The sequence below is a fragment of the Girardinichthys multiradiatus genome, chromosome 11 (genome assembly GCF_021462225.1).
Source record: "Girardinichthys multiradiatus isolate DD_20200921_A chromosome 11, DD_fGirMul_XY1, whole genome shotgun sequence".
In the NCBI taxonomy this organism is placed as follows: domain Eukaryota; kingdom Metazoa; phylum Chordata; class Actinopteri; order Cyprinodontiformes; family Goodeidae; genus Girardinichthys; species Girardinichthys multiradiatus.
Genome location: NC_061804.1, coordinates 32,672,308 through 32,700,298, shown reverse-complemented (window position 1 = coordinate 32,700,298; position 27,991 = coordinate 32,672,308). Strand labels below are relative to the sequence as shown.

Genomic DNA, 27,991 nt, shown 5'->3' with positions numbered 1-27,991 from the left:
GGATGAAATATGCTAATTTTGTGAGATAGGAATTTTGGGTTTTCATGAGCTGTATGCCAAAATCATCCGTATTAAGACAATAAAAGACCTGAAATATTTCAGTTAGTGTGCAATGAATCTAAAATATATGAATGTTACATTTTCATCATTACATTATAGAAAATAATAAACTTTATCACAATATGCTAATATTTTGAGAAGGACCTGTATTTGTTGAGCTGTGGAGATATGATGATAGCTTCAAGGGCCTCAAATCAAATTCAGGTTTAGGGCGCCAAACAGGCTTGGTTCATCTATGGATATACCTTAGTTCACTTGTGAAGACTATGTTTCTGCCCTGTGATGTACTTTCGACCTGTCCAGGGTGTAACCCACCTCTCGCCCAATGACCGCTGGAGATAGGCACCAGCTACCCCACGACCCTACACGGAAAAGCTGGTATGGACTGGTGGTTCCCAAAGTAGGGGTCGAGACCCCCTGGGGGGTTGCGGGACACCAAGTGGGGGGCTGCAAGAAGATTTTCTGAATCATCATGATGTAAACTCTGGGCTGAAAAGGGACTAAATTAAACAAATAAATATATCATGAAATAAATAAATGTGAATGTTCCATGAAATAAATAATTGTACCATGAAATAAATAAATGTACCATTAAATGTACTATAAAATAATAAAATGTAACAATTATTTATTTGATACATTAATTAAATATATGATTCAATTATGCAATGCACAATTAAATAATTGTGTTTATTAAATAATTAAATATACCCTTTGAATGATTAAATTAAATAATTAAATGTCATTAAAAAAAAAACAAATTCATTTCAAAATAAATATTTTTTGCTGTAGATCTTTTTTCTCAAATAAATAAATAAATATTTATCTATTTAATAAATAAATATAGAGTGAAATAGAATAAAATAAATTGTATGTATTTTTAGGGGGTTGCCAGTCTCTGGCACTGTTGTTTTGTTTTGGGGGTCAGAGGCTGAAATGTTTGGGAACGCCCTGGTATAGACGTTGAACGGATGGACTACGTTTACTTCATAAACTACAATCCCATGATGCCACGCGCGCTTAGCAGCAATTCTTGTCGACGTGGGAAGGGAGGGTTTCGGACACAAACAAATGCCTCCGGTTACCCTGCTTGGTGCCTTTTACGGGAGACTGTGACATGTCAGGTGGATTTACATGAGACGTCCGTCACGCTGGAAACATGTGGCTCAAACCTGAAGAAATTCTGCTGAAAAACGCCTTCAAACTGTGGGTCACCGAGAAGGATAATGAGTATTTCGTACTGCAAAGGAGACGGGGGTACGGAGAAGGAGGTGGCGGGCTGACAGGTAACGTTAGCGGCTTTAGATTTTATCTACTCGCATGTTGGTGCAGCTGCATTTGCCGCGTAGCTACTCATATTTAAACACTAGTTGATTACGGTTGAACTCACCTTGACTGCTGCTTAGCTATTGTGGCCATTCATGGGGTGGGAACTAGTACTTCGCAGGAAATCAGGCTCATTTCAACAGGTACTAGGACTGAAGTGTCCATAATGTGAGGCACCGAACAGCTGGAATTCACGTAGTCCAGAGAAACTGTCTTTCTAGTTTGCTTTGTGTTTGTTACTCAAAGTAATCGACAACAAGGGCCTATTTTACTTATAATTCCCTCACTATTTATCTTTCTTTTGTAGTTTTCTGACGTTCAAGTAAATCGATAAAAGCTCTAGTCATGTTTTAAAGTGTTTTTTTTTCTTTTCTTCCCACGAACAAATGTACACTGACAATAAAAAATAAAATAAAATAATCAGCTGGCTATTACAGGGTGGATTTCCACTGCAGGATTTCACAAATACGCTTTTAAAAGTGCAGCCACATGAAATGGCATATTCTCTATTGTTAGTATTTGGGTCAGTGACATCACAAGAGGCACAGGAATCGAGTTGGTGTGTAGTGTTTGAAATGCAATATTTGTCAGCTAATATATTCAAAGTGAAAGGGATTTATTCTTTGCATGCCAATAACAGAGTCAGCTTGTTGAATGGAGTCTCCCTGTTTTTATATTGAATTAATAGATTTTATGATTGGACTCTCTAAAGTTACACTTGCATAAATGTACTGTAAATTTTATAAGTGTCCTTAAGGCTGATATTTTGTGTTTTTGTAATCTTTTAAAGTGTTTTTTCCTCTAAACACCTTTTGTACTCACCACTCAGACTGCAAATGAAAAATATCTGAAAAATGCTACAACTTGGTGTTGTTAATGTCTGAGTTTTTTTCTCTACAGGCCCCCAATCAAATAGACAAATAAGGATTAAGAAAAACCTAACACATGGTAGTGCCCAAGATGTTAACAATCACAAGTAGTGTTTAAAGCTTTTTAATTACTGAAGAGAAATGGAGGGTTAAATAAAATGTGGATTTATTGCAGTGAATATTGTTATTGCAACATTCAATAACATTGCAAGCAGATGTTTTTTCTAAAATCCAAGTATTTCAGCTTTAACTGTCGGAGCCACAGTTTCACTCTGACGACCCCCAAGCCACGGTAGATACTAGGGCTGCACAAAATATATCGCAAATTTATTGTTATTGGGATATCACTGTATGCAATATGCATGTCACAAAGAACTGCCTAGACTGCAATAAATGTTAGCTCATTATTTAAGTGCCATGCATTCAGACTTTCTATGCCAGTTACATATTTGGTGACCTATGTTCATGAACTCTGGGTCATGACTGAAAGAACGAGATCCTGGATACAGGTGGCTAAAATGAGCTTCCTCCACAGGTTGGCTGTGCACTCCTTAAAGGTGCGATCACACCGAACGCGAATTCTGTGATAAGAGCGACCGATTTACATGTTATCCCCATGTAGAGGCGCGTTCAGGAGTGGAGCGGCGCGAGGCAATGCGAAGGACGCGGCGCGAAAGGCGTGATTAGCGAGAACCGAGCGAAGCGAAACCTGCAATGGACGCCTTGCAGGAGTTGAAAAATCTGAACTTCTCTCTAAATTTGCATTGCGTCAACCAATCAGGGACTGGATGTGGCTGTGACGTAGGGTGGAGGACCGCAGCAGAGAAGAAGCGGTTTTCAGTGTACGGCAAGCCTGAGTTGTATGACTCAACTAACTAGCTGAGATTTATTTACTCACTGAAGACAGATGGACAGGTGTTCAGCAGCGGGGATATAGCGCCGGTAGATGGCGTCCAGGAGGCCAATTCGTCTCCCAACGCAGGACAGCAAATCTTCGAACTGGGTCCTGGATAGACTGAAGTACCGCTGAAATCGACCGTCATCCAGACGCAGCTCCTGGAGTAGGTGGCGGTAATCTCCGAACTGTTCCCGTCCCTGAAGAATCTGGTAAACCCAGGGATGTCGACGTCGGCGGCTTTTTTCGGCTCTCCACAGGTAAAATTGATGATCCGTGAAATCCATGTCCGCCATGTTCAGTTGAAACCAGCAAGCTGCAGATAGAAGCTCCTCCTATTTGATGACGTGGTGAAGCGTTGCCATTTGTTGACATTTGGCCACGCGGATTGCATGCGAAATGTCAAGCGAGCAACGGCACACAAATGACACGAAAAATTTGCAGAATCTGCGTTCAGTGTGAACGCACCATTAGAGATGGGGTGAGGTGGTCGGCCATCCAGCAGGAGCTCTGAGTAGAGCTGCTGCTCTTCTACATCGAGGGGAGTTGGCTGAGGTGACTCGAGCATTTGTTTCGAATGCCCTCTGGACTTCTTCCTCAGAGTGTTTCCCGGTTGGCCTGGAAACGCCTTGGGCTCCCCCAGGAAGAGCTGAAGGAGGTGTCTGGGGAGAGGGAAGTGTGGGTGTCTCTGCTGAGACTGCTGCCCCCACGACCCTGTCCCGGATGTGTGGAAGGCGACAAGTGCAAGTATTTGTTGACACTTGTCGTCTAATGCAGCATGAAAAGTTTTTGAAGGTAAAGAGGTGTTGATTCATTGCCAAACCAGCAGATGTTGGACAGAAGTAACTGTGCTTTTTTCCAGTGGCTGGATAGACTATTCATTGCCTGAAGTCAATGTTTGCTGTAGGCCCAAAAAAGAAAAACATCATGCATCCCTAATAGATACTGGTGTGGGTTGGAAACCTGAAGCAAACAATGACAATGAGTGTCCTCAGAACTTCACCAAATGTACAAATCTGTTTATCATTCTGTTTGAACTTTTCCGTTCTGTGCTGTATTTTCCAATGCACGTTTACCACTTGTAAAAGAAGTAAATGCTGTATTCTGCTTGGATCACCTTACATAATTGTGTCTTTAGCCAGTTCAGTGGCACTGCTCGCAGTCTGAACTACTCCAGCGCTTCCCAAAACCCTTTTTCCTTTCTGATATCGGAATGTTGGAATTCTTTCTCTGGTGTTTATTGGAATGACGGTGATGGTATAAGCTGGTGCATGCATGGTGGGCTAACTAGTTGGATTGAATTGGTCTCATTATCTGCAGTCTGTCTGGCTGTCAATCATTTTCTGTGATAATTTCGTTAGTTCTGCAGTGAAGCTCGTTAGGACTTGAAAATCATCTTAAAGGAGCATTTTGACCTTTACATTTTGTTTTTTATAACAATTTAACTCAAAATAGTGGCCTTTTGCGACATCAGCAGAGGTGCATGCCTCCGTTTTCTGTGACTTACAAAAAATAATAAACACAAGGAATGTTTATTTGCACAGCACCAACCTCACAATGTCATTTTAAATGCATTACAGAAACATAGTAACTGGAGTCAAGAAATGCAATAAAAGAATAACTTTTAACCATGTAAAATAAAACAAACAATAACATATAAATGGCTAATGCATGATAAAAATGAAATGATTGAAATAAACTTTGGCTTGTATGTAAAATCAGCATAAAAATGGTTTTAGTTTTTATTTAAAGGAGCTAGCAGTTTCTGCACATCTCAGCTTTTCAGGAAGTTGAATCCAGCCAGTCTCTTTTGTCCAGTTTTGACAGGATCCCCTTTATGTTGTCATGTTTTTAAGGTGGTTTTTAAGGTGATTGTGTATTTTTAGCCATGTCGTGTTCAGCTGAGGGCTGATCTGTAACCTTGGAACATTTTCTGCATTAAACTGGAGGCTATTCTGACCCATTCACTCTTAAATTGTATGGACACACTGACTCAGCGGCTGTAAGGGTGTATGATCCTGTGCTGATGAAGATATAACCTGTTTATTTACACTGGTTTTCAAAACTGTGCACACCCATGTTAAGATGGAATATGATTTTTTTTTTATTTTCATATATTTATTTTTTTTCAAGGTGGATGAAATGATGAACGGCTCCAAATACCGGTTAGTTCTGACCTAAAACCTTAGGGTGTCTGCTAGAAAGCGGTAGATGAGGAGTCCAAGCAGACATCCGAATACACATAGGAATGTCTTCACAGGTGGAAAAAAGGTTTTGGAGTGGCCTAACCAAAGTCCAAGACTGAATCTGATAGGTCTCCTGAAGAGAGATTTGGACAGAGATGTTCTCATAATCTTATAGGTCTGAATAACTTTGGTAAGGCAGAATGCCATAAAAAAATAGTGAAGATGGGGGATCCTCATGAGTTCTACCAAAAAGAGTTTTTCCCCTTCTCACATATTTGTTTAGGTTTCAATTCAATTGAACAGGATAGATCTCACATTATTTGTGGCAAAAGCTCTGAAATTAAGTATCATGGTCTTCTATTTTACATTTGAACAGGGGTGTAGACACCATGGAAAGCCACTGTAGATGCAAACCTACTGTGAGTTAGCAGGATAAGGAACTGTGCTACAACTGCATATTCCTTGTTTTTATTTTTTTCTTGTTAGATTTATATCTAGTTTTGCTTATTAGGATATTGGAGGTTTAAGACTAAACCATGCATTTGTGATGTATATAATATTATCTATCTTTCTTTCAATATATCTAGATCTAGATATATCTAGATATAGATGTATCTAGAAATATCTATATATAGATATATCAAACTCTCCATAGACCATTGTGATAGGAGATCACAGTGTGTTACATTTCAGTAACGTTTCCTTTCGAGAGGGCAACTTAAACATGTACCTTTGAAGCTGAAATATATATAAATAGATTGAGAAATAAAGGCTTTAAAGGATTACAACTTTGCTCATCCAAATCCTTCCCATGTTTTTTTGTTTTCTGAGATAATAAATCTGGGTTGTGTTTGGTGTATATTTATTTAAAGCCTGCATGTGAACGCCATTGTCACAATAATCATGCCTGCAGGGCAAATCCAGGCATTGTCAGGTACACTTTCTAACCACTGGCCAGAGTGCGACAGTTGTATGGTATTTGGTAGATAATCAATAAAAAATTATTGATTTCCAGGATTCGATCTAAAACTATTGTCCTATGTAGCTTATATGAAGACAGCAGAGGTGATATGTTTAATGGCATTAATGAGGAGGCTAGTTTTTATATCAGAAGCATCTTTTTCAGTCTTGTTTTGCAGAAATAAGTACATGGTGTCACTTGAGTTGGATTTGCCAAATGCTTTACTACTTGGCGGCTCATTTTTAGCCCATTTGGACAGCAGGCAGCAGGCAGGCCGGCTGGTCTCATACTGATGCAGACCATTAGATAGCGGTTTCAGCGCAGGCTTGTTAATAATTCATTGAGGGCTCGACAGAGAGAGGGTGTAAAGGTAACAGATTTAGCTAAATTTAGTGCTGGCACGGATCGGGGGCATTATTCATTTCCGCTGCCAGGCAATATTTTTAAAGCCATACTGTGATCAAAGAATGAAAAAAATAATAAAATTAATCAGTAATAGACCGACTGATGGAAATGGGTGCTGTGCTGTTTAAATTACTCATCATTAATCATCGTGTATAATTACTCAAGTCGAATTTATTAAATTCTTGTCATAGTTATCAGTCTGATATTTGTCAGTGTTTTAGAGTCTCAGTTGGCTGCAGGTGGGACATTCTGGTTGTATATCTGCTGTATTTTGCAGGCCTGCTTGTGGGAACTCTGGATACTGTGTTGGACTCAACATCCAAAGTCGCTCCTTACCGCATATTACACCACACACCAGATTCGCAAGTCTACTGGTCCATAGCATGTGGTATGTGACTGGGTTTTTAACCTGATTCTGGCATTTTCAGGATCTTTACTACCAATTATTATATACAATTATAGTTTAAAACTGAGGTGGTACCCTGCAAAATTATCTAAATATTACAGAAAACAAATACTATTAGTTTGTCAGCTAAGTTCAAATATATCTTTTTTTTTTTCTTTTATTACTTTCTTTTTCTGTCGCTGGGCCAGGGGTGACCAAAGAAGAGATCAATCAGCACTGGGATTGGCTGCAGCAGAACATCATGAGGACACTCTCTGTTTTTGACTCCACTGAAGACATCACCAGCTTCGTACAGGGGAAGATTAGAGTAAGGAGCTGTTAAAAACCAGAACCTACATGTTGTCATTAACATTCATTCCTCCTAGGCAGGGAAGTCATCCTATAAAATCAGCTACATAAAAGTGTCATCAAGTGTTCTACAATAATAAATAAGTATTCATACTATGTAATTGTTGTTGTTTTTTTAACTTTTTTTTTTTTCCATCTTGTCACTTTACAGTAACAAACTTTAATGTATTTTATCGGGATTTTATGTGATAAACATATACAGTAGTGCATTATTGTGAAGTGGAAGAAAAATCATACATGGTTTTTGAAATATTTCAAATATCTTTTGGTATAAAAATCTGTAAAGTGTGGTTTGCATTTATATTGAGGCCCAGAGGAGTCAGTACATCATAGAGCCATATATTTACTGCAGTTACAACTGCAAGTCTGTCGAGGTACGTCATGCGTATATACCCGCGTCGCACATTTAGCAAGACAACGTTTTGCCCATTCTTCTTCTCAGAATGCTCAGTCAGATCAAGATAATCTGTTTACAGTGATTTTTAAGGCTCGCCACAAACTTTCAGATGGATTTAGGTCTAACTTTGGTTTCAGATGGGTTTAGATTTAACTTTGACTGGGCCATTCTTACAGATGAATATGCTTTGATCTGAACCATATCATTGCTCGTCTGGCTGAATGGCAAGGATTGTTGTCCTGCTGGAAGTTAAACCTCTGCCCCAGTCTCAGGTCTTCTGCAGCCTTTTTTTGTCAGGACTGCCCAGTAGTTGTAGTTCTGTTTTCTCCCTAACTGACCAGTTTGTGTTCCTGCCCAAGAACATGATGCTGCCACCATAATGTCTCACTGTGGGGTTAGTGTGTTTAGATAGTGTTAGTTTTCTGCCAAACACTTGTTTTGAATGTAGTCCAAAAAATTCATCTTTGGTCTCCTATGATCAGAGCACCTTCTTTCGCGTGTTTGCCGAGTCCCCATATGTGGCTTATGACAACATGTGAATCAGACCTATGTTTATTTTTTTCTCTTGCCAGTCTCCTATAAAGGTCAGATTTGTACATCAGCAACAGTTGCCCTCTCACCAGATTCTCCCCCCTGAGCTGTACTCCTCCAGAGTTTACTCCTCCATCGGCCTCTTGGCTGCTTCTGATTAATGCTTTCCCTAGGTGGTGTGTGAATTTGGATTAATGGCCATGTGTTGGTACTTTTGCCATATTATTTCCATTTTCAGATGATAGAGCGAACATTGCTCTGTGAGATGTTCAACTTTTGGATGTTGTTGAATATTCTAACTGTGATTTAAACTTCTTCGCAACTTGATCCCTGACTTGTTTGGTGCGTTCCTTGGTCTCCATCAAGCTTCATCAGATTTTTATTTGCAAAAGATCTTGAAAATCATAAACCATTTTCCTTTTACTTAATAATGTTCTGTTTGTCTGCCTATCACCTGAAATCCCCAAAAATAAATGAAATTTTGTGGATGTTATGTCACAAAATCTAAAGAATCTCTTGATATTGATGCTTGTGCAATGCATTGTTCGAGTTGCTATTTTTTATTTTTGTTTTTTAGGGGCTTATTGCTGAAGAAGGGAAGGCATCTCTGGTGCTGGAGGACTATCCAGAGAAATTCAGAGAAGCCCATTTAAGGTTTGAGAAGTGGTTCGAGCTGCCCCCCCAGGAAAAGCTGGTCACGTATTACTCATGCAGCTACTGGAAAGGCAAAGTACCCTGCCAGGGCTGGCTGTACCTCAGCACAAACTTCCTGTGCTTCTACTCCTACCTTCTAGGAGCTGAGGGTAAGCAATGGCTGTGCTGTTACGTGTGCTACATTTTGCCAATAAAATTTTGTTTTAATGTTACAAAGGGTACTATAACTACCGACAGCCACTGACTGGGGCTTTTATAGTTTTAAAGGAAAATGGCTGTTGGTGGTGGCTGCTTCCAGAATTGTTAACTCCCAGTGTAGACTTGAAAAGGTGTGTGGAGAATGGGTAATAGTGAATTGTGGGTCACAGAGGAAGGTCTTAAAACATTTTGTTTAAAAGAAGCAATGAGCAGTTTCAGGTTTCTTAAAGAGAATATATGATCATAGTTTAGGGAAAGAGTGAAACAAATAATTAGTCTTTGAGTTTACTTTCTCAAGCGTATAAGTAATTTTGCGACATTTATTAAACAAATTAAGCATTTTGAGTTAAACACACTAAAACAGGAAGTTACTACCATATATGGATTGGGATGTGTTGTATGGAACGACACCAGCTTTAATCTCTCAGTAATTATCATACAGACAATTTTGTTGACAAAAAAACCTTTCTAACTTAAATATGTAGAATGTATGTGGCTGCTTATTGGTGCCACAGTAACAAGAAATAGTGAGCACCATAGCTACAAAGATCTTCTATGCAGGAAGCTTGGGTAAGCTCAGCAAAATTAAAGACAGATGGAGAGGATGGATTTCTCTTGGCCTACTAAAGACAGTTTCTCTGTTGAAAACAATGTTTTGCCCCAGGATTATAAAAATGTTTGAATCCTGGATTTAAGGGTAGCAACAAACTAAACCTCAGTAATGAGGAAAATATAGTTCATGGCAGGTCTTGGTCAGATAGCTCGAGCAGGAAGTAAACAGCCAGACCAAGAGGCATCAAGGTGTTTATCAGGTACAAAATGCTTTCTTTTACTGATACAATTCAATTCAAAGATACTTTATTGATCCCCGAGGGGAAATTAGAATTCCTGTACAACCCATCCAAGACATAAGACAAGGGGGGACGGGTCACCGAGGCTTTGCTGCCCACTCACAGGCGCTGCCCTTGCTAGATGAGAAAAGAGGCCACATTAGGTAAGTAGAGGGAAAAAAATCATAATTCACACTTTATCCTTAGCAGGATACAGTTTGAGATTGCAAAAAACCTCAGCACAAAGAAGCAACAAGTTTACAAAACAACATCATGCCGGGAACGGTGAAGGTGGTGTGAGGTGGTTCATATGTTTATCTTGAGCATGTGTGTGTGTGCAACTAAATCCATGAAGCACTGTCACAGAGGCCATTGTCCTTGATGGTTCGTTGGAATGTTCATCAACCGGCCACAAAGTTCTGAGCAGGTCCACAGATGTCCTCAGGAAAGGGAGGGGGCAGAGGGAGCAGAGCGTCATGTTTACTTGACTTCCAGGAGAGGTTGAAGATAGCCAGCCATCAAGGCTGTGCAGAGGAGCCAGATTCAGAAAAACAATAATTATTTGGGTTAGGCTGACTCTTAATTTTCCGTCAGCCTTGAGATTCTCGCTGGTGCTTCTCTTTTCTTTTTCCTGCTCTCGGTGGAGATGGATGCTTTTTCTCTGTCTCCCGCACCCCTCCCATATCTGCCCTGCTTCAGCTCTGTGTCTTGTCTTTTTTTTGGAGCCTCTTTTTGCACATCTTCCAAATTCTTCCAAAATATGGATTTGGTCAGCTGGTCTCTCAATGCAATTGATCAAATTTTCTCGACAAGAAGATAGGGGTCGGGAGAGCCCACTTGCCCGGACGGGACATTTTTCTCCGGATACACGATGGACTCCTGGCAGAAGTGGAGGATTGTGTGTCTGTCGATAATGTCAGTCGAGGATGTGGAAGATGTGTATATAATTGGATGTTTGATATCAGGATTTCTGCTTTTTGGAGTCAGTGGTTACCTGGCATATCGAGAAATTCGGAGAATGTCAGCAGCTGTTCTGGCCATTGTAAGGCTGCCTGGCATGTGTGATGGGATCTTCAGAGCGATCAACACTCAGACTGAGATGTTACGCAAGCTGAATCGCAGACTGGATGTGATCCTTACACAGGATCGCAGGCAGGTTGCGGTTCCTGGACTCTGGGGTGTAATGGGATAAATCTTGGAGAAAGTTGTTCGCTCGGATCTGGCAGAAAGACCAGGAATTTGGCTGTTTGGATTTGCCTTTGGGAAGCACCAGTGAGACTCTCAAGGCTGACGGAAAATTAAGAGTCAGCCTAACCCAAATAATTATTGTTTTTCTGAATCTGGCTCCCCTGCACGGCCTTGATGGCTGGCTATCTTCAACTTCTCCTGGAAGTTATGTAAACATGACGCTCTGCTCCCTCTGCCCCCTCCCTTCCCTGAGGACATCTGTGGACCTGCTCAGAACTTTGTGGCCGGTTGATGTACATTCCAACGAACCATCAAGGACAATGGCCTCTGTGACAGTGCTTCATGGACTTACTTGCACACACTCACTTGCACACACACACACATGCTCAAGATAAACATTTGCACTCCTCACACCACCTTCACCGTTCCCGGCATGATGTTGTTTTGTAAATTTGTTGCTTCTTTGTGCTGAGATTTTTTACAATCTCAAACTGTATCCTGCTAAGGATAAAGTGTGAAATATGATTTTTTCCCCTCTACTTACCTAATGTGGCCTCTTTTCTCATCTAGCAAGGGCAGCGCCTGTGAGTGGGCAGCAAAGCCTCGGTGACCCGTCCCCCCCTTGTCTTGTGTCATGATGTATGTTTGGATGGGTTGTACTGGAATTCTAATTTCCCCTCGGGGATCAATAAAGTATCTTTGAATTGAATTGAATTGAAAGGCGAATCCAAACAGCCAAATTCCTGGTCTTTCGCCAGATCCGAGCGAACAACTTTCTCCAAGATTTATCCCATTTCACCCCTGAGTCCAGGAACCGCAACCTGCCTGCGATCCTGTGTAAGGATCACATCCAGTCTGCGATTCAGCTCACGTAACATCTCAGTCGGAGTGCTGATCGCCCTGAAGATCCCATCATGCATGCCAGGCAGCCTCATTATCGACAAACACACAATACTCCACTTCTAGTCCATTGTGTATCCAGAGAAAACGTCCCGTCCGGACAAGTGGGCTCTCCTTCACCCTGTCTTCTCGTCGAGGAAATTTTATCAATTGCATTGAGAGACCAGCTGACAAAATCCATAACTAAGAATTTGGAAGATATGCAAAAAGAGGCTCCAAAAAGAAGACAAGACACAGAGCTGAAGCAGGGCAGATATGGGAGGGGGTGCGGGAGACAGAGAAAAAGCGTCTTCTTCCACCGAGATCAGAAAGAAAAGGAATAATTAGCTTTAACACTTTTTTTTTTATCTGTGTCAGAGCCAAATGAAGGAAACTACATTTGACTGCAGATGTTAGAAAATTTTGATCTCCCTTCCATTCACAATAAGCGCAACATTACCTGGATGTGAATTTTTAGGGTCGAAGGACGAAACAAAACTGTTCATGGAGATTGAGCCATTACTGTAGGGCAGGTAAACTCTCATGAGTAAAACACAGGATGGTCATGTAGAGAAGAGTGAAAAAACAAGTTCGCTACCTGGCTCCCTAATATAAATTATTATTGTGATAGGCTTTACGCTACAAGGCTGAAAAGGTAAGGCTGTATTATGATACATTCCCTTCTAAAATAATTGCTTTTTAAATAGGTTTGTTATGCTGACTCTGCAGTGAAACTGATCATCTCCTGGGATGAGATCTGGAGGCTGGAGAAAACATCTAATGTTATCCTGACTGAGAGCATCCATGTTATGGCTCATGGGGAGGATCATTACTTCTCCATGCTGCTGCATCTCAATGAGACGTTTGTCATCATGGAACAGCTCGCCAACTACTCCATCAAGCGTCTTTTCGATAAAGAGGCATTCCAGGGAGAGCCAGCTCTCTCTGACCCTCTACAAATTACCAAGAGGTACTGCTTGTGAATACCTGCTCTGGAAAATGAAACTTGGGAAACGTATAGCCTAAAGTAGTGTGTTATGTTTTTCTTACGGTGTAACTTCTGTTACTCGTTTTCCCACAGAGGCCTTGAAGCTCACGCAAAAAGTGAGCAATTTCGGTCGTTTTTCAGGCTTCCCAAAGAGCAAAACTTGTTAGAAGTGCATGAAAGCTTCCTGTGGGTGCCATTCAGTCATTTTAAAACTCTTGGCAAGATCTGCCTGTCTGAGAACTACCTTTGTTTTGCCAGTCAGGATGGCAGCCAATGCCACATCATCATTCCAATGCGAGAGGTAAAGAGGCATCTCAGAATCAGCTGTAACACAGCACGAAAACCTGTACGCTGACTGTTCTGTCGGCCAATATTGCCTTCCTGCAGGTCATTAATGTTGAGAAGCCTGATTCCAGTAGTCGGGCTTTGACCGTATGTGTGCGTGGCAAGAGAGCATTGCGTTTCTCCGAGGTACGGGACTACCAGCGGCTTGCAAACACAATCCGTAGCAGGTGCGGGATCAGTGCTAGTCCACAGCACTCTGCTTCATCAGAGGTAATATGATTGCATGTTTTACTCGGGCCATTTTCATCTTGTGGTTTGCAGCGGTTTCTGACAGTGAACTGATGTACGGCATGTCTTTAACACCAAGGTCATACGCGGCGAATGTCAGTCGCTCATAAATCACTTCGAGGACAACCCGGAGGATGTGACTCTCATGGTAGGACAGAAAGACACCAGCAAGGCTGTAAACACTGAGGCCCTCATGACTGTTTTTCACCCTCAAGATGTTGAAAACCTTGATCCCAAAATGGTAAGCAGAAAAACATGAGTGTATAAAACCCAAAAATATGTTATATTGAATGAGATAGCAGTTAAAGCAGGGGCGTTCAAAGTGTGGTCCAGGGGCCATTTCCAGCCCTTGGAATGATTTTGTGTGGCCCCCAAAGACTATGCTAGAATAGTGTGAAATTGTCCCACCAGCATAGGCACTTAAAGCAGATGAACACTTTTTAAGAAATGTTGAGATTTACTTTGACAAATATGAACCATTTTGTATTAATGACATTTGTTTTGTTTATTTTAACTTTAATGTGTTAGTAAATGCAACCACAAACATCCAGTCGCTTTTCACACAAGCAGACCCGGGTGCTTTCATTCATTAAACCTGGCTCAATATCGCAGCATTTTTACAGAAAGAGTGACCCAGATCCCGTTCTAGACCTTCAAAATAGAGTTAATTGACCTTATAATTGTAATTGTCTGCCTGTGTTACAAAGAAGGAAACATGAGGTACTCAGTATATGTTTTGGATCTACAAAATTTTAACTTGCTGATTTTATCCTTGTGACCAAACGTCTGGACACCACTTCCTTAAAGTAACTGCTGTCTACCAAAGCCCTTCTGTAAGAAACAGTTCTGGTCAGAAGTTTACATACACTCATCATTAGCATGAACTTCTAAGTATTTTATTGTTTTGATAATATATTGAACATGTTCTTTTATTGGTTCTGACTAATATTTTGGCAAATTACTTTTACAACTACATGCAGGCTCAAATATATGCCTAATCCCTCATTGATATTTTCATAAATGTCCTTTACCAAGTTCCAGAAAAGCTACAAGTTTTTTTGTACCTTCTGGCATATTTCTGGATGGATATTTGACTCTTTTAATCGGAACCAGTAGAACATATTCAACTTTGTTGTTTTCCTGGCATGGATATGGTTTCTAGGTATAGCCCACAATTTTCCAATTTTCCATCCCAAAATCAGTTTTGATATGTTCGAGATTACTGTCCTGTAGAAACACTCGATTGAGTTCCAAGTTTCAAATATCTTTCTGTTGATTTGTGGCATAGTCCTCACCTTGACTCGTCCAAATATGGCTGCACCATATGATTCCTTGCAGTAAAATAAACTAATCTAACATGGACTATAGATTACTATAGTTACTGGAAAAGAAATGTAGTTAATTATTTCCGATTCAACAACACGTTTTATTGGAAAAGTTGCATCCAGATGCATTTGCTGTTATAGCAACAAAACAGCTTAGCCTAATTTCAAGGTATTTGTATAATTGGCTAATATTTATTGCAGTTCCAGCTGCTCTTTGAGATATTGATATTATGCATAGTGAGACAAAATCACAGTTAATTCAGAGTTGTGCATCCCTAACCCTAACCCCCTGTCAGTTTTGAAACTAATTGAAGTGTACTGCATAAACTTATAAGCTAAAAGCATAAGAACAGTTGAAATGCTTCATTAAAAGCTCTCACACACACACACACACAGTCTAAATTGTGTAGATGAGATTTTTTCTTGTATCTGTGTTTAATAGCTAAAAGAAAAGATGAAGGAGCAGTCTTGGAACATCCATTTCTCTGAATACGGACGTGGGACTAGTATGTTTTTCACCAGGAAGACACGAGACTTGATTGTTCGAGGTGTTCCCGAATCCCTGAGGGGAGAGCTCTGGATGCTGTTTTCAGGTATATATGTATACATCAAATATTACTCCTGTATTATGTAGTAAGTGGCATACACTTTGGGTCAATGACGTGGGTTCGACTCTGCAGGAGCTGTAAACGACATGGCCGCTCACCCCGGCTATTACACTGAGCTGGTTGAACAGTCGCTGGGCAATAGCACTTTGGCTACAGATGAGATCGAAAGAGACCTGCACCGCTCTCTCCCCGAGCACCCGGCGTTTCAGAGCGACACGGGAATCTCAGCTCTGCGCAGAGTCCTTACTGCCTATGCCTACAGGAACCCAAAAATTGGATACTGCCAGGTACTCAGTTCTTCAAACACAAGGTTTATTGCCCTCAAATAGACTAGTTGTTCTCTTAATTAGTGGTGAAAATGGCAAATATCCTGTTCCTTTAACGTCCATCTTCACTTTGTAAAAAGTGAGTGTAACCAGAAGGTGTCTTTCTTTTGGTTAAAAACCAAACAATGATAATAAACCCAAAGCTAGTTTGTAAAGTGAGGAGTTTTACTGCAGTTTTTAAACAATAATGGCTGGGCAAATTTTTTGTTTTAAATGCTTTCCGTACATTCAGGTTAATGACATCACAACAGGAAGTCAGGATTCTTCCTGTCGGTCCTATTTACCAGCCCCTGCAGATGTACTGATCACTATTCAGCGGCCAATTTCTGAACCGTTTCTTTTTTTTAAAGCTTCAACCTGCAGATACAGATTTTAATAAGTAGTAGAAGTATAACAGAAGGAATATAGTATTTGAAATATTTTCCACTTCATGCAGGAGTTTGCTTGAGGTTAAATAAAGATTTAAAACTAAATAGTAAAACAAATACAAAAAGTGAATGTTTATAGATTTTTATAGAAAAATCTGTATATTAACTTTACGATATCTCTGAAAATAACTATACTATACTACACTATACTATAAACATGAGGGTTAAGTTATAGAAATGCTGCGTATGTTGCACAATCACAGTACTACAAACATCTGGTTGTCATGGGAACCTTACACACATGCAGTTTATGCTTTGGAAAATAGAAATCAGTTTCCTGGGTCGCTGCCAAGTCTAATTCTGCTGGTGCTGCAGCTCAGAGTGCGTCGTATAGTACTCTAAAAATGTTTTCTGAAACCACTGAATCTGTGTGCCCTTTGCCCCGTGTAGGCCATGAACATTCTCACCTCAGTCCTGCTGCTGTATGCGAAGGAAGAGGAGGCTTTCTGGCTGCTGGTTGCTGTCTGTGAGAGGATGCTGCCGGACTATTTTAACCGCCGAATTATTGGTGAAGCTAGAAGCAGATTGTGACCCTTTATTTGCTTACTCTTACTGGTACACTGATGTGTTGCAATGTTTCTGTTTAAGGTGCTCTGGTTGACCAGGCTGTGTTCGAGGACCTGATCAGAGAAAACCTCCCGCAGCTGGTGGAGCACATGACCGATCTGAGTTTCTTCTCGTCTGTGTCCTTGTCGTGGTTCCTCACTCTTTTCATCAGCGTCCTACCCATCGAGAGCGCCGTCAACGTGGTGGACTGTTTCTTCTACGACGGCATAAAGGCCATTCTGCAGCTCGGCCTTGCTGTGCTGGACTTCAACCTGGAGGCTCTCATCACCTGTAATGATGATGCAGAAGCGGTCACCATCCTCAACAGGTCTGTATACGTACAAAAGAAGCAGGATTACCACATTTTAAGTGTCATTGCTCGATATATTTTGATCCATCTGTTTCTGGTGGTGTTCCTCCAGGTTCTTTGATAGTGTGACCAACAAAGACAGCCCGTTGCCTCCAACAGTGCAGCAGGCTTCAGTGGGCAACAACGAGCAAGCATCTCACGTCAGCGTGGATATCAGCGAACTGATCCAAGAAGCCTACGAGGTATTATACGTTTTTCCTGTTTCAGTTTTATTCAGCAATGTCTGACTTTTGTTTGATAAGTCCAACTTGTTCTTTGGTAGAAATATGGACATTTCCGATCAGAGGATGTTGAGAGTTCTCGGAAGAGAAACAAGCTACATGTGATCCAGACACTAGAGGATACAACCAAACAAAATGTGGTGAGTGAGATCACAGTAATGAATATCATTGCGTTGTTATCGGGGTATTATTAATCTGTTTAACATTTGTTTTTTAAGATCCGAGTGGTGTCCCAAGAAGTCCAGTTTACCACCTCACAGCTTGATGAGCTTTATAACTTGTTCAAAGTTGGTGGATAACATTGCTCAGCACCATCTTTCCTTTTAAAACAATCTACATAAAATAATTGTCTGATCACGCTTCTTTTCAGAGGCAGCATTTCCTTTGCTGCTACTGGACCATGAAAAGTCCAGCTCTGCTCCATCACGACCCCAGCCTGGCGTATTTGGAGCAGTACCAGTTGGGTTTCCAGCAGTTCAGCGAGCTTTTTTTCCTGCTTGAGCCCTGGGCCTTTTGTGCCTCCAAGAGCACCCTTTCCCTTTGGGTCTTCCGGCTCATCGATGAGAACCAGGACGGTCTTATCAACTTTAGGGAATTCTGCTGTGCTCTGGGTAAGTTTGTTGGATTTCTCCTACGATCCAGTGCTTAATTTCCGCTCTCTGCTGTTTGTGCTATAATGGCTTTATTTCCACAGATACCTTGTATGGTGGATCTTTCACAAATAAGCTGAAATTTCTCTTCAAGCTCCACCTGCCGCCAGGTTAGTGATGAACGACTGGAGAAAGAACGGCAGTGGCCGATATTTTTACCCTTTAAAGCCATTTGGTGGCGTTGTAAACAACACAATGCAGTGCTTGCAAAAGTATTCACACCCCATGAACAGTTACACATTTTTTGCATTCCAACCACTAACTTCCATATATACTAATAGGATTTTATGTGATAGACTAGCACAAAGTAGCACATAGCTGTGAAGTGTAAAAAAAGTAATGCATGATTTTCAAATATATTTACTGATAGAGCTCTGCAAAAGGTGGCTTGCGGTTGTGTTCAACCCCCTTTACTTGAATATCCCTATATGACATCCAGGGAAACTTATTCCTTCATAAGTTGTCTAAATGGAAAATAGAGTCCACTGGTGTTTAATGTATTATCGTTATAAATCCAGCTTTTCTGTGAAGGCCTCAGAGGTTTGTTATAGAACAAACAGCATCGTGAAGACCAAGAAACACAGTAGGGGAGGCTCTGAACATCTCATGGAAGACTGATTTACCCATAACGTTGAGAACTTAAGAGAAGCGGTCCAACTCTGGAGGACCTGCAGTGATTCACAGCTTGGACAGGAGAATCTTTTGACAGAACCACTATTATTGATTGATTGTACTATTGTGGACGTAATGAAAAGTGGCATGATGGAAACAATTGTTAGATGAAAGTTTTGAGAAGTCTGTACGGTTTCCCGAACCCATTTCAGGAACATAGCAAACACTGGAAGGAATCTGCTTTGGATAGATAAAACCGTTATGTGACTTTTTGACTGATGACATAACATACAAAACATTGTGTGTGGGGGAAAACAAAGACTGCGCATCATCCTTAACTCACCACCCCCACTGTGAAACATGGTGGAGGCAGCATCATAGTGTGGGTTGCTTTTGTTCTGCATGGACAAGTAAAGAGTTCAGATTTGATGGGAAGGTAGCTGGAGTTAAATGAAGGGCAATCATAAAAGTAAACCTGTTAGAGGCTGCAAAAGATGTGAGACTGGGGGGAAGGTTTGGCTTTCTTTAGGACAACGACCCTAAACATGCAACCAGAGCTACAATACAGAGTTGAAAACCGCTTTTCGTTCAGTCTTCATTCAGTCTGACTGAGCGTGAACTGATTTTGCAATGAAGAATGGGCCAGAATGTCAGTCCTGTAAATGTGTGAAGCTGGTAGACACCTATCTACAGAACACAGTTCTACAAAGTATTGTCTCAGGATTTCAAACGTTTGCTATACTGTAAAGACTTTTATTTGTAAGAATTTTGAAAATAATCCACCCTTACACTTTTGCTTAACAGTGATTGTTTCGGCCTGTCACAATAAACTAAAATAGAATCCACTAAAGTATGAGGTTTCAAGCAAAGTGGTTCTTACTGTTTCTTTAACATTTACACATTTTTTAGAGTCTAAAGTCTGTAAAGTTAGATTCCTGAAGTTTGGTTTTCTAAATGAACACGTTTCCTGACACATTTACTTACAGCATTTATGCAACCAGTCTAGGACTCACCCTCATGAAACATTTAAAAGCCAAAGTCAGACAGTCCTAAAGCAGCTGTGATTTTTGCAGGGCTTGAAAACATATGAGTTGTCATTTTAAAAATCCCACCCATACATCAGGATTTGTAGAGTGAGCACTTAGCCTGGGGCAAGAAGCTCTCCTCGAATGTGTGGCTCTTATCTCCATGATGTGTCACCGCCTGCTCGGAGGCTGGGGGTAAGAATAGCCCATGCTGAATGAAGGAACTTGCCATGGCAACGTTGGGTGTCAGGAGCTGCAAGGAGCTGTTTTGCCGTGGGATGGTTCCTCTAAAAACCCGCACAGTGAAAGAGCTGCTTAGATTACAACTGACAGCTTAGCAGCAGACAAGCCCTGAGTCACCGTTTGTGCTGTGCCAGGCCAATGAGCGTCAAGCTGCAGAGGGCGCAGCGCTTCCCAACAAGGACAGGTCACATCAGGGTGCTACAAGCCACTTTATTTTATTGGGATTCGGTCTAAACCAGGCACTGAGCACTGTTCATCTGCCTTCTCCTCGCAAGCAAAAGGTGCTGCTCCAGACACTTAATTGATCCAGGAAATCAGATCATGTGCTCTTTGGGCAGAGGATCTTTCAGTCCTAACAAAAGGTGCAGCAGCTGGGTGCACTTCTCAGTCACAAAGGGCAGCAAATGCTCATCTATGTTTTGTTTGCAAAGGGAAGTAAACATTTCATTCCTTCAAACCTCAAAGCACAGCATAAGTTATTGTTGCCCTGCATACCCATCCCATAGTGTCAGACTAAAATAAAAATACAAATGCAGATTGATTCTGGTGCTTGGAGCCTATTAGATTACACAGTTAAATTTGTGTAAATTGAAATTAGATTGACACAGGGGAAGGGTTGTGTGTCAAATTAAAGTGTGGACCTCAGGCTGTGCTGCTAATGCTGCACCAAGCCATCAAGCAGAAGAAATGGCATTGCTTGACTTGTCGGGATAATTGTTTAATCGACACATGAGAGCAACACACATGGTTGCACCCACATGTGGTCATGAGTGGGGGTTGGAGCACAGATGCATTGCTATACATATTTTGTTTAAAATTAAAACAATCTTCACCCTTTTTCTCCAAATGTCAGGGTTATGTTTTTAATGATACAATGGAGAGAAAAGGTGTTTGCTGCCTTCATGGTTTCAGAATTAGCTTTACAAACAAACAAGGAATTTGGCTTCAGTTCCACCTGCTCTCAAAGAGGACATTTTATTTTCAGAAATATAAAAGGGAAATGAAATATTTTTGTAAATATGTATATACACTGTCTTTTACTGAAGAAAAATATTTTTTTATTATATGTTTGTCACCCATAAATGTTTTAGATCAACAAACAAATTTAATTATTAGACACAAATAACGCAAGTTACGCAGAATGCAATGTTTAAAGAATGTGTTTATGACAAAGGGGGAAAAAATCCAAACCTACAGGTCCTTCTCAAAATATTAGCATATTGTGATAAAGTTCATTATTTTCCATAATGTAATGATGAAAATTTAACATTCATATATTTTAGATTCATTGCACACTAACTGAAATATTTCAGGTCTTTTATTGTCTTAATACGGATGATTTTGGCATATAGCTCATGAAAACCCAAAATTCCTATCTCACAAAATTAGCATATTTCATCCGACCAATAAAAGAAAAGTGTTTTTAATACAAAAAACGTCAACCTTCAAATAATCATGTACAGTTATGCACTCAATACTTGGTCGGGAATCCTTTGGCAGAAATGACTGCTTCAATGCGGCGTGGCATGGAGGCAATCAGCCTGTGGCACTGCTGAGGTCTTATGGAGGCCCAGGATGCTTCGATAGCGGCCTTTAGCTCATCCAGAGTGTTGGGTCTTGAGTCTCTCAACGTTCTCTTCACAATATCCCACAGATTCTCTATGGGGTTCAGGTCAGGAGAGTTGGCAGGCCAATTGAGCACAGTGATACCATGGTCAGTAAACCATTTACCAGTGGTTTTGGCACTGTGAGCAGGTGCCAGGTCGTGCTGAAAAATGAAATCTTCATCTCCATAAAGCTTTTCAGCAGATGGAAGCATGAAGTGCTCCAAAATCTCCTGATAGCTAGCTGCATTGACCCTGCCCTTGATAAAACACAGTGGACCAACACCAGCAGCTGACACGGCACCCCAGACCATCACTGACTGTGGGTACTTGACACTGGACTTATTGGGGTTTTGAATAATGAACCAGGCTGGGAGTTTTAAAGGCCTCAGGAATCTTTTGCAGGTGTTTAGAGTTAACTCGTTGATTCAGATGATTAGGTTCATAGCTCGTTTAGAGACCCTTTTAATGATATGCTAATTTTGTGAGATAGGAATTGTGGGTTTTCATGAGCTGTATGCCAAAATCATCCATATTAAGACAATAAAAGACCTGAAATATTTCAGTTAGTGTGCAATGAATCTAAAATATATGAATGTTAAATTTTCATCATGACATTATGGAAAATAATGAACTTTATCACAATATGCTAATATTTTGAGAAGGACCTGTACATGGTTCTGTGTGGGAAAAGTCATTTTTTATTTCAAAAAACATTGGAGTACCTGGTATCCTTTTCCTCCCCCTTCACCTATACACTACTTTGTGTTGGTCTGTCAGATAAAAACCTGGCCAAATACACTGAATTGTGATTGAAAGGTAACAAAAGAAGTCAAAGGTGTATGAATGCTTCTGCAAGGCATGTTATTATAGTTTTGCACATTGTATTAAGCTACCAATCAGAATGCCAACAAGCCTTCTGTGCTTTTCCACGTGGACATTAGTGTAACCTAGTCAAAGTAGATGACATCAATGGATAGAAGGAGTACATTGAGGTCTGTTGGGAAACATTTCACAGGCTGTTGAACTTCATGGGCTTGCACAACACTTAGTGCTCCACCAGGGCAGGTATCTGTTCTTGTGGTATACTCAGAATCCACTTTGAATTGGTGCAAGACATTAAAGAGGAGAGTGATAACAAAACTGGGATATTAGGTGCTGTCCACTTGTGTTTTCTGTCCTTAAATTCAAAGCTTTCTCTTTTCTTGCTGCATGGACACTTCTTTCCTTTCAGTCCCCTTACAGATAGTCTCTTTTAGCTTTCACAGGGAGTCCTTTGCACTTAAAGGAAGAAAGAGTCCAACATTTTCTCCCAGTGACTGAAGACTCCTCTCACTTGACTAGACTGACTGGTTAGCCTTTACTCTTTTTCTTCTCCCTAAAAACTCAGATTTCCCCCTTTTTGTCACCATTCAATCCTAAGGCTTGTCTGAAAGAGTGCCTCAGGACAGTTTAACATGGATCCTTTTTATTTTTCAGCCTTTGATCTTCCAGAAGACGGCGTCATAAGGAAAAGTCCTGAAAGAGGTCGGATTGCCTCTAATTTTCCTTAGGGTTCTTGTGCCATCTGGAAAAGTCTGTATTTTGATTTCAGATTTTTCTAGCTTTCAATAAGTATGGAAATAAGTATTGGCAAAGATATGTGTACTTCCAAACTATGTTCCCTATTTCATTGTCTAAGGTTGTGTCCTTCCTTCCATCCTTTCTTCTCTGTGTCCTTATTTTCTGTCTTGTGCCCAGCCTCGGGTTAATCGTCATTCTTTCCTTTTTTCCTTGTTCCCTTCCTTCAGCCCTTATATACTTCCTTTTTTATTCATCTCCTTCTGTCTTTGGACTTCCTTTGTCCTTCCACCTATCATGCCTTCCTTTGTAACTTGTATTCTTACTCCCTTCCTTCTTTGTGTCCTTTCTTTTCTTTCTTGTGTATGTCCTGCTATAACGGACTGTATGTTGTTTTGGTGTATTTTTAAATTTCCATGTAAATGTATTTAAAACTCACTTTTCCTTCATGTCCTTCCTTCCATCATTTCTTTTAAAACTGTGTCCTTCCTCATGTCTCCCTTCCTTCCTCTCTGCTTTAGGCACTCTTTCTTTTCTTCCTTGTGTGCTTCCTTCCTTTTTTTCTCATGTCCTTCCTTCCTCGCTGTCAGTCTCCTCTCTTTCTTCCTTTATTGTATCCATCCTCTTTTACTATTTTTCTTTCTTCTGTCCTTCCATGTGCCCTTTATTATTTCCTCATGTCATTCCTTCTTTCTATCCTTCCAAATTTTTGTCCTTCCTTGTGCCTTTCTTCTTTCCTTTCCTCTTTTCTTCCTTTACTTTCTAGTGTTTCCCTTGTATTCCCATTTTTTCCTTATCCTTTCTTCTGCGTGTCTTCATTTTTTGCTTCAATCCTATCCTTCCTTCCTTCTTTTCTCATGCCCTACCTTCTTTTCTTGTGTCCCCTGTTCCTTCCATCTGTTGTTCATTTTTCCTTGTCTTTTCCTATTCTCGTGTCCCATCTTCATGCCCTCCTGCCCCTTTATGTCCATCTTTCCATGTTGTCCTTGCTAGTCTCTTTCCTTCCTCACTAATGTCTTTCCTTTCATGCAATTCTTTCCTTTGTCTTTGTTCCATGTGCCCTTCCTTCATTGTCTTCCTTTCCTTATAGACTCTCCTTTTTTCCTATTGTACTCACTCTCTTACTGACTAGATATACCTGCCATAAATTTATGGTGAACTGTTGTGTTTTAAAATGGCTTTGTAGGGATGAGTACTCTAAATTTAGGTCTGAAAAAGTAGGAAATGTGTACGAACCGCGATACCCTGACGATAGTTGCTGTATTTTTTTAAAATCTGAATATATATTTTCCTGTCAAACCCACAGGCAGGGGAAAGGTTGATCTGCAGGCATATCTGAAACAATGGCAAAATGAAATACTTAAGAAGGAAGAAACAATCAAGGACCTACCGAGAATTAATCAAGTAATTCATCGAAACATCTGTTTATTTTTTACATTAAAAATGACCCTTTTTGATCTATGTCTTTGAATGTCCGTCTCAGGCTCAGTTCATCCAGTTCTCCAAGACCCTCTACAACATCTTTCACGGGGATCCCGAGGAGGAGTCGCTGTACCGGGCTGTCGCCCATGTGACCAGCCTCCTCCTGAGGATGGAGGAGGTTGGTCGGAGGCTGCAGGAGTCAAGCAGCCCGCCCCATGAGGCCACAAAGCCTGCCAGTACTACTACTCCTGCGGAGGCGTCCTCAACCAAAGAGGCCTCGAGCAAACCAGAGACCTCAGATGCCTCCAGTTCTCACAACAGCCAGGAGGGAGCCGAGCAGTCGAGTACAGATTGGTCGTTTTCCTTTGAGCAGGTCTTGGCTTCGCTGCTCAACGAGCCTGCCATAGTCGGCTTCTTCGAACGCCACGTCTATATTCACACCAAACTAGGACAAGCCCGGGTCGCCCAGCTCAAGCTGAAGGCCAATAAGTAAAAAGACGCTTAAGGAAATCGTTACTGTTTTTCTGACTCATTTAACTTCCTTTCTCCAATTAGATTTGGTGATGTGATCAAAGTGGATTTTGATGCTAAGGTGGGTCTAAAATTCTGCATTCGTTTTGCTAATGATCCAAAGTAATTGAATCTTAAAGACACCACAGTAGGTTTGCCGACAACACATTCAGTGTGTTTTTTAGTTTTAACTCTCGATACAGACTACAGAAGGCTGAGGGTTGTTTCTTAAATCTCATTATGCATTTTCAGCCTTGTTCTCTCATATAGATGCACTTTCACTAAATTTCAAGTTAGATTTAAGAAATTGTATCATATGAGGTAAACAGCTGACAGGAGTCTATAAAATCAATAGACAGGCTGACTGACAACCTGCTTCTGAATGTTTTAATGTATATTGTCGTTCAGATTAGTCTTCATTACTTACAATTAAACTACTGCGTATGATAGTTTGTCCTTTGACTTGTTAGTTGTGCTCAAAACGTCAGCTTAATGTAAGAAGCACCAGCTTTGTCATTAGATGAATAGAGTAGTGGTACAGTGGATAGAGGACAATGTATTAATGTTCCTGGAAGCCATAAACTGATCAGAGTTTATATGACTGAAAATGATACATTTTGGGAGCCCAAAAAAAATGGATCGAACATTAGTGAAAGCATTTGCAATAACCGTGGCAGGATTTAGTAGTACGTGGGCCCCTGGGCTAAAGCCAGTAGTAGTGCCCTACTCATCCAAGTTTTTCTTTGCACATGCAAATTACAATAAATAGCTGGGTACACACGAACTTCAGTTTTTTCAACGCAATCTTTGTATCTGTCTTTTGTAAAACGTTCCTAATAAACGCATCCCTAAAAATGTCTTTATCCACACAGAAAATAGGCTGAAATGTTAACGTGACTATGCCAGGCCTATATGTGGAGATTCAAATTACACAAAAACGACAAAAACGCGTGTTAGGCTTGTGCTTGTGACATCATCAAATAGTTGTGTACTGGTGTTCTGAACGGAAATCAACACACCAAGGGAGTCTAGGCTTGTATGTTTGGGCTTTTCTGTAATTTTTTAGACACTTATACAGTTGGGTCTCAATAAATTGGAAAATTATTTCAAAATTACTTTTCAGTTCAAGTGAAACTCCTATATAGATTAATTACACATTTTGATGCTTGCTAAAGTCTGTCCCCCCTGCAAAAACATGCAGCAGAGGGCGCTATTGTGCCACAAAACGCTCACCTTTTTTTGCTTATCCAGCAGCAATTGAGGTTGAAAGACATAACCCAGGCTCATGTTTGACTGGCTTTACCAATGAATTTGGATTGTCACATTTTTTCTTTAGCGGGTCAAATGTGCCTGAAACCCAGGATCTGTACGGATAAATCTGCTGCACCCTCCTGTGTGCTGTTCGTGGACTCCACCGTTCAGCTTGATGACGTTTGGGCTTTACACGTCATTGTAACTTTATCTCCATCTGTGTTGGTTTTGTGTGTCTGTGAGGCTTCTATCGACCCAATGAGCTCCAGGACTGTTGACTCCTTTGAAGGATATTTTGCTTCATCAAATCTCAGGGTGACATTTGTGTAAACATAAAAGGAGTTAAAGGGATATTTTTCAACCTGAGACATAAACAATATATCAACAGAATTATATATCACTTGCATCATCTGCAACATTTACATATAGAGCATGTGTAGTATAGTTACAAGATTTACAAGGCCTCTGCAAACTGCTTTTACTGATGCCACAGAACAGACAGCCAGATTATTCAGTATTTCTGCCTGTTTGATTTTGGGTTTTTTTGCTGGGTTTTTGTCTTCATATTGCTTCTGTCTCAGTGAGCAATTTGCACAGTTGTTAAAAATTTAAAAGCTGTAGATTTGCCTGCATTTCAGCTGGATCTCAGAGGCATGGGACTGCTTCATCCGCAGCTTGTTGTCTCTTGGAGGCCAAATTAACAGATTTATATAAAGCTCTCTGCTTATCTTTTTTGGTGCCTCCTGAATGAAGCTTTAATTTTGTGCTTTTTGTTTTTAATCATTTTGCCACCTGCTGAGTCGTTGTTTGGGGTTATTGACTGACCAGGACTGAAGACCAGCCTCTTTGTGTTGTATTAATTTTACCTTTACTGTTGAAGTAAATTTATAAATTATTTTTAAAATCACAATTTCCACACTAATATGCCACTGTTTATATGTGCAATTGATAGGAAAATAGTAAAAGACATAATTGATGTTTGATATATTATCACTCCCTAATTTTAAAGTTTAATAATAACAAATAAGGAACTACTCAGTGGTTAATATTATCAAACAGTCCTGAGTATCAGCAGGAGAGTTTGTCTATTTGATTGCTTTGACAGTCTGGTGGGAAAAAGGGAACGCTATATTTGGGCATGGTTTTACTGTACTGGTAACCGTTTGCCTGCAGTCATGCTGGGTTGACATTTTTGAATGTCATAGAATTATTCTGAAATGCAAACAATGATTTATTTTGTGTTATTATTAAACAGGATGTGCATGGATTATGAGTTTGTGCATGCTTTGATCTGTCGATTTCTCTTTATTTGATAGCATATTTAATTTTTTTTAAAATATAAGTACTTTGATTTCAAGAATCTATATGTCTTTGACAACTCTAAAGTATTCAGATGAAACATTTCTTTATGCAAAAAAAATGTTTTTTTATCACCCAAAAACATTGCCGTGGTCTTTACAGAGAAGGTAAAAGTCAATGCACGACTTGATTGAATTCCTGTTCTGCTATATGTGATGCTTGGATGTTTGTTTGATTTATTTGGATTAGTTTTAATGTTGTCTAAATGTACAAGAATAAAGAGCAGTGATTTAATAA

At 40.3% G+C, this 27,991-nt stretch overlaps 1 protein-coding gene across 1 annotated transcript; it reads left to right on the top strand.

Annotated features, from left to right (window-relative positions):
- The first annotated feature begins 1,083 nt into the window (after positions 1-1,083).
- On the top strand, positions 1,084-27,991 carry tbc1d8b (TBC1 domain family member 8B). The gene is made up of 21 exons (XM_047379313.1): positions 1,084-1,346; positions 6,980-7,090; positions 7,297-7,415; positions 8,962-9,187; positions 12,863-13,103; positions 13,215-13,422; positions 13,509-13,676; positions 13,774-13,935; positions 15,462-15,612; positions 15,700-15,914; positions 16,772-16,889; positions 16,970-17,255; positions 17,350-17,479; positions 17,560-17,658; positions 17,737-17,805; positions 17,889-18,129; positions 18,213-18,278; positions 22,912-23,004; positions 23,132-23,179; positions 24,519-24,616; positions 24,696-27,991. The coding sequence occupies exons 1-21, from the start codon at positions 1,220-1,222 to the stop codon at positions 25,125-25,127; spliced, it is 3,408 nt and encodes a 1,135-aa protein (XP_047235269.1). The 5' UTR covers positions 1,084-1,219; the 3' UTR covers positions 25,128-27,991.

Bases quoted from the DNA above. Each gene is read 5' to 3' on its own strand.
- tbc1d8b (XM_047379313.1), top strand. From the start codon at position 1,220: ATGTGGCTCAAACCTGAAGAAATTCTGCTGAAAAACGCCTTCAAACTG. The intron at 17,659-17,736 runs GTGAGTGAGATC...TTGTTTTTTAAG, and splicing joins ATACAACCAAACAAAATGTG to ATCCGAGTGGTGTCCCAAGA. The intron at 18,130-18,212 runs GTAAGTTTGTTG...TTATTTCCACAG, and splicing joins GGAATTCTGCTGTGCTCTGG to ATACCTTGTATGGTGGATCT.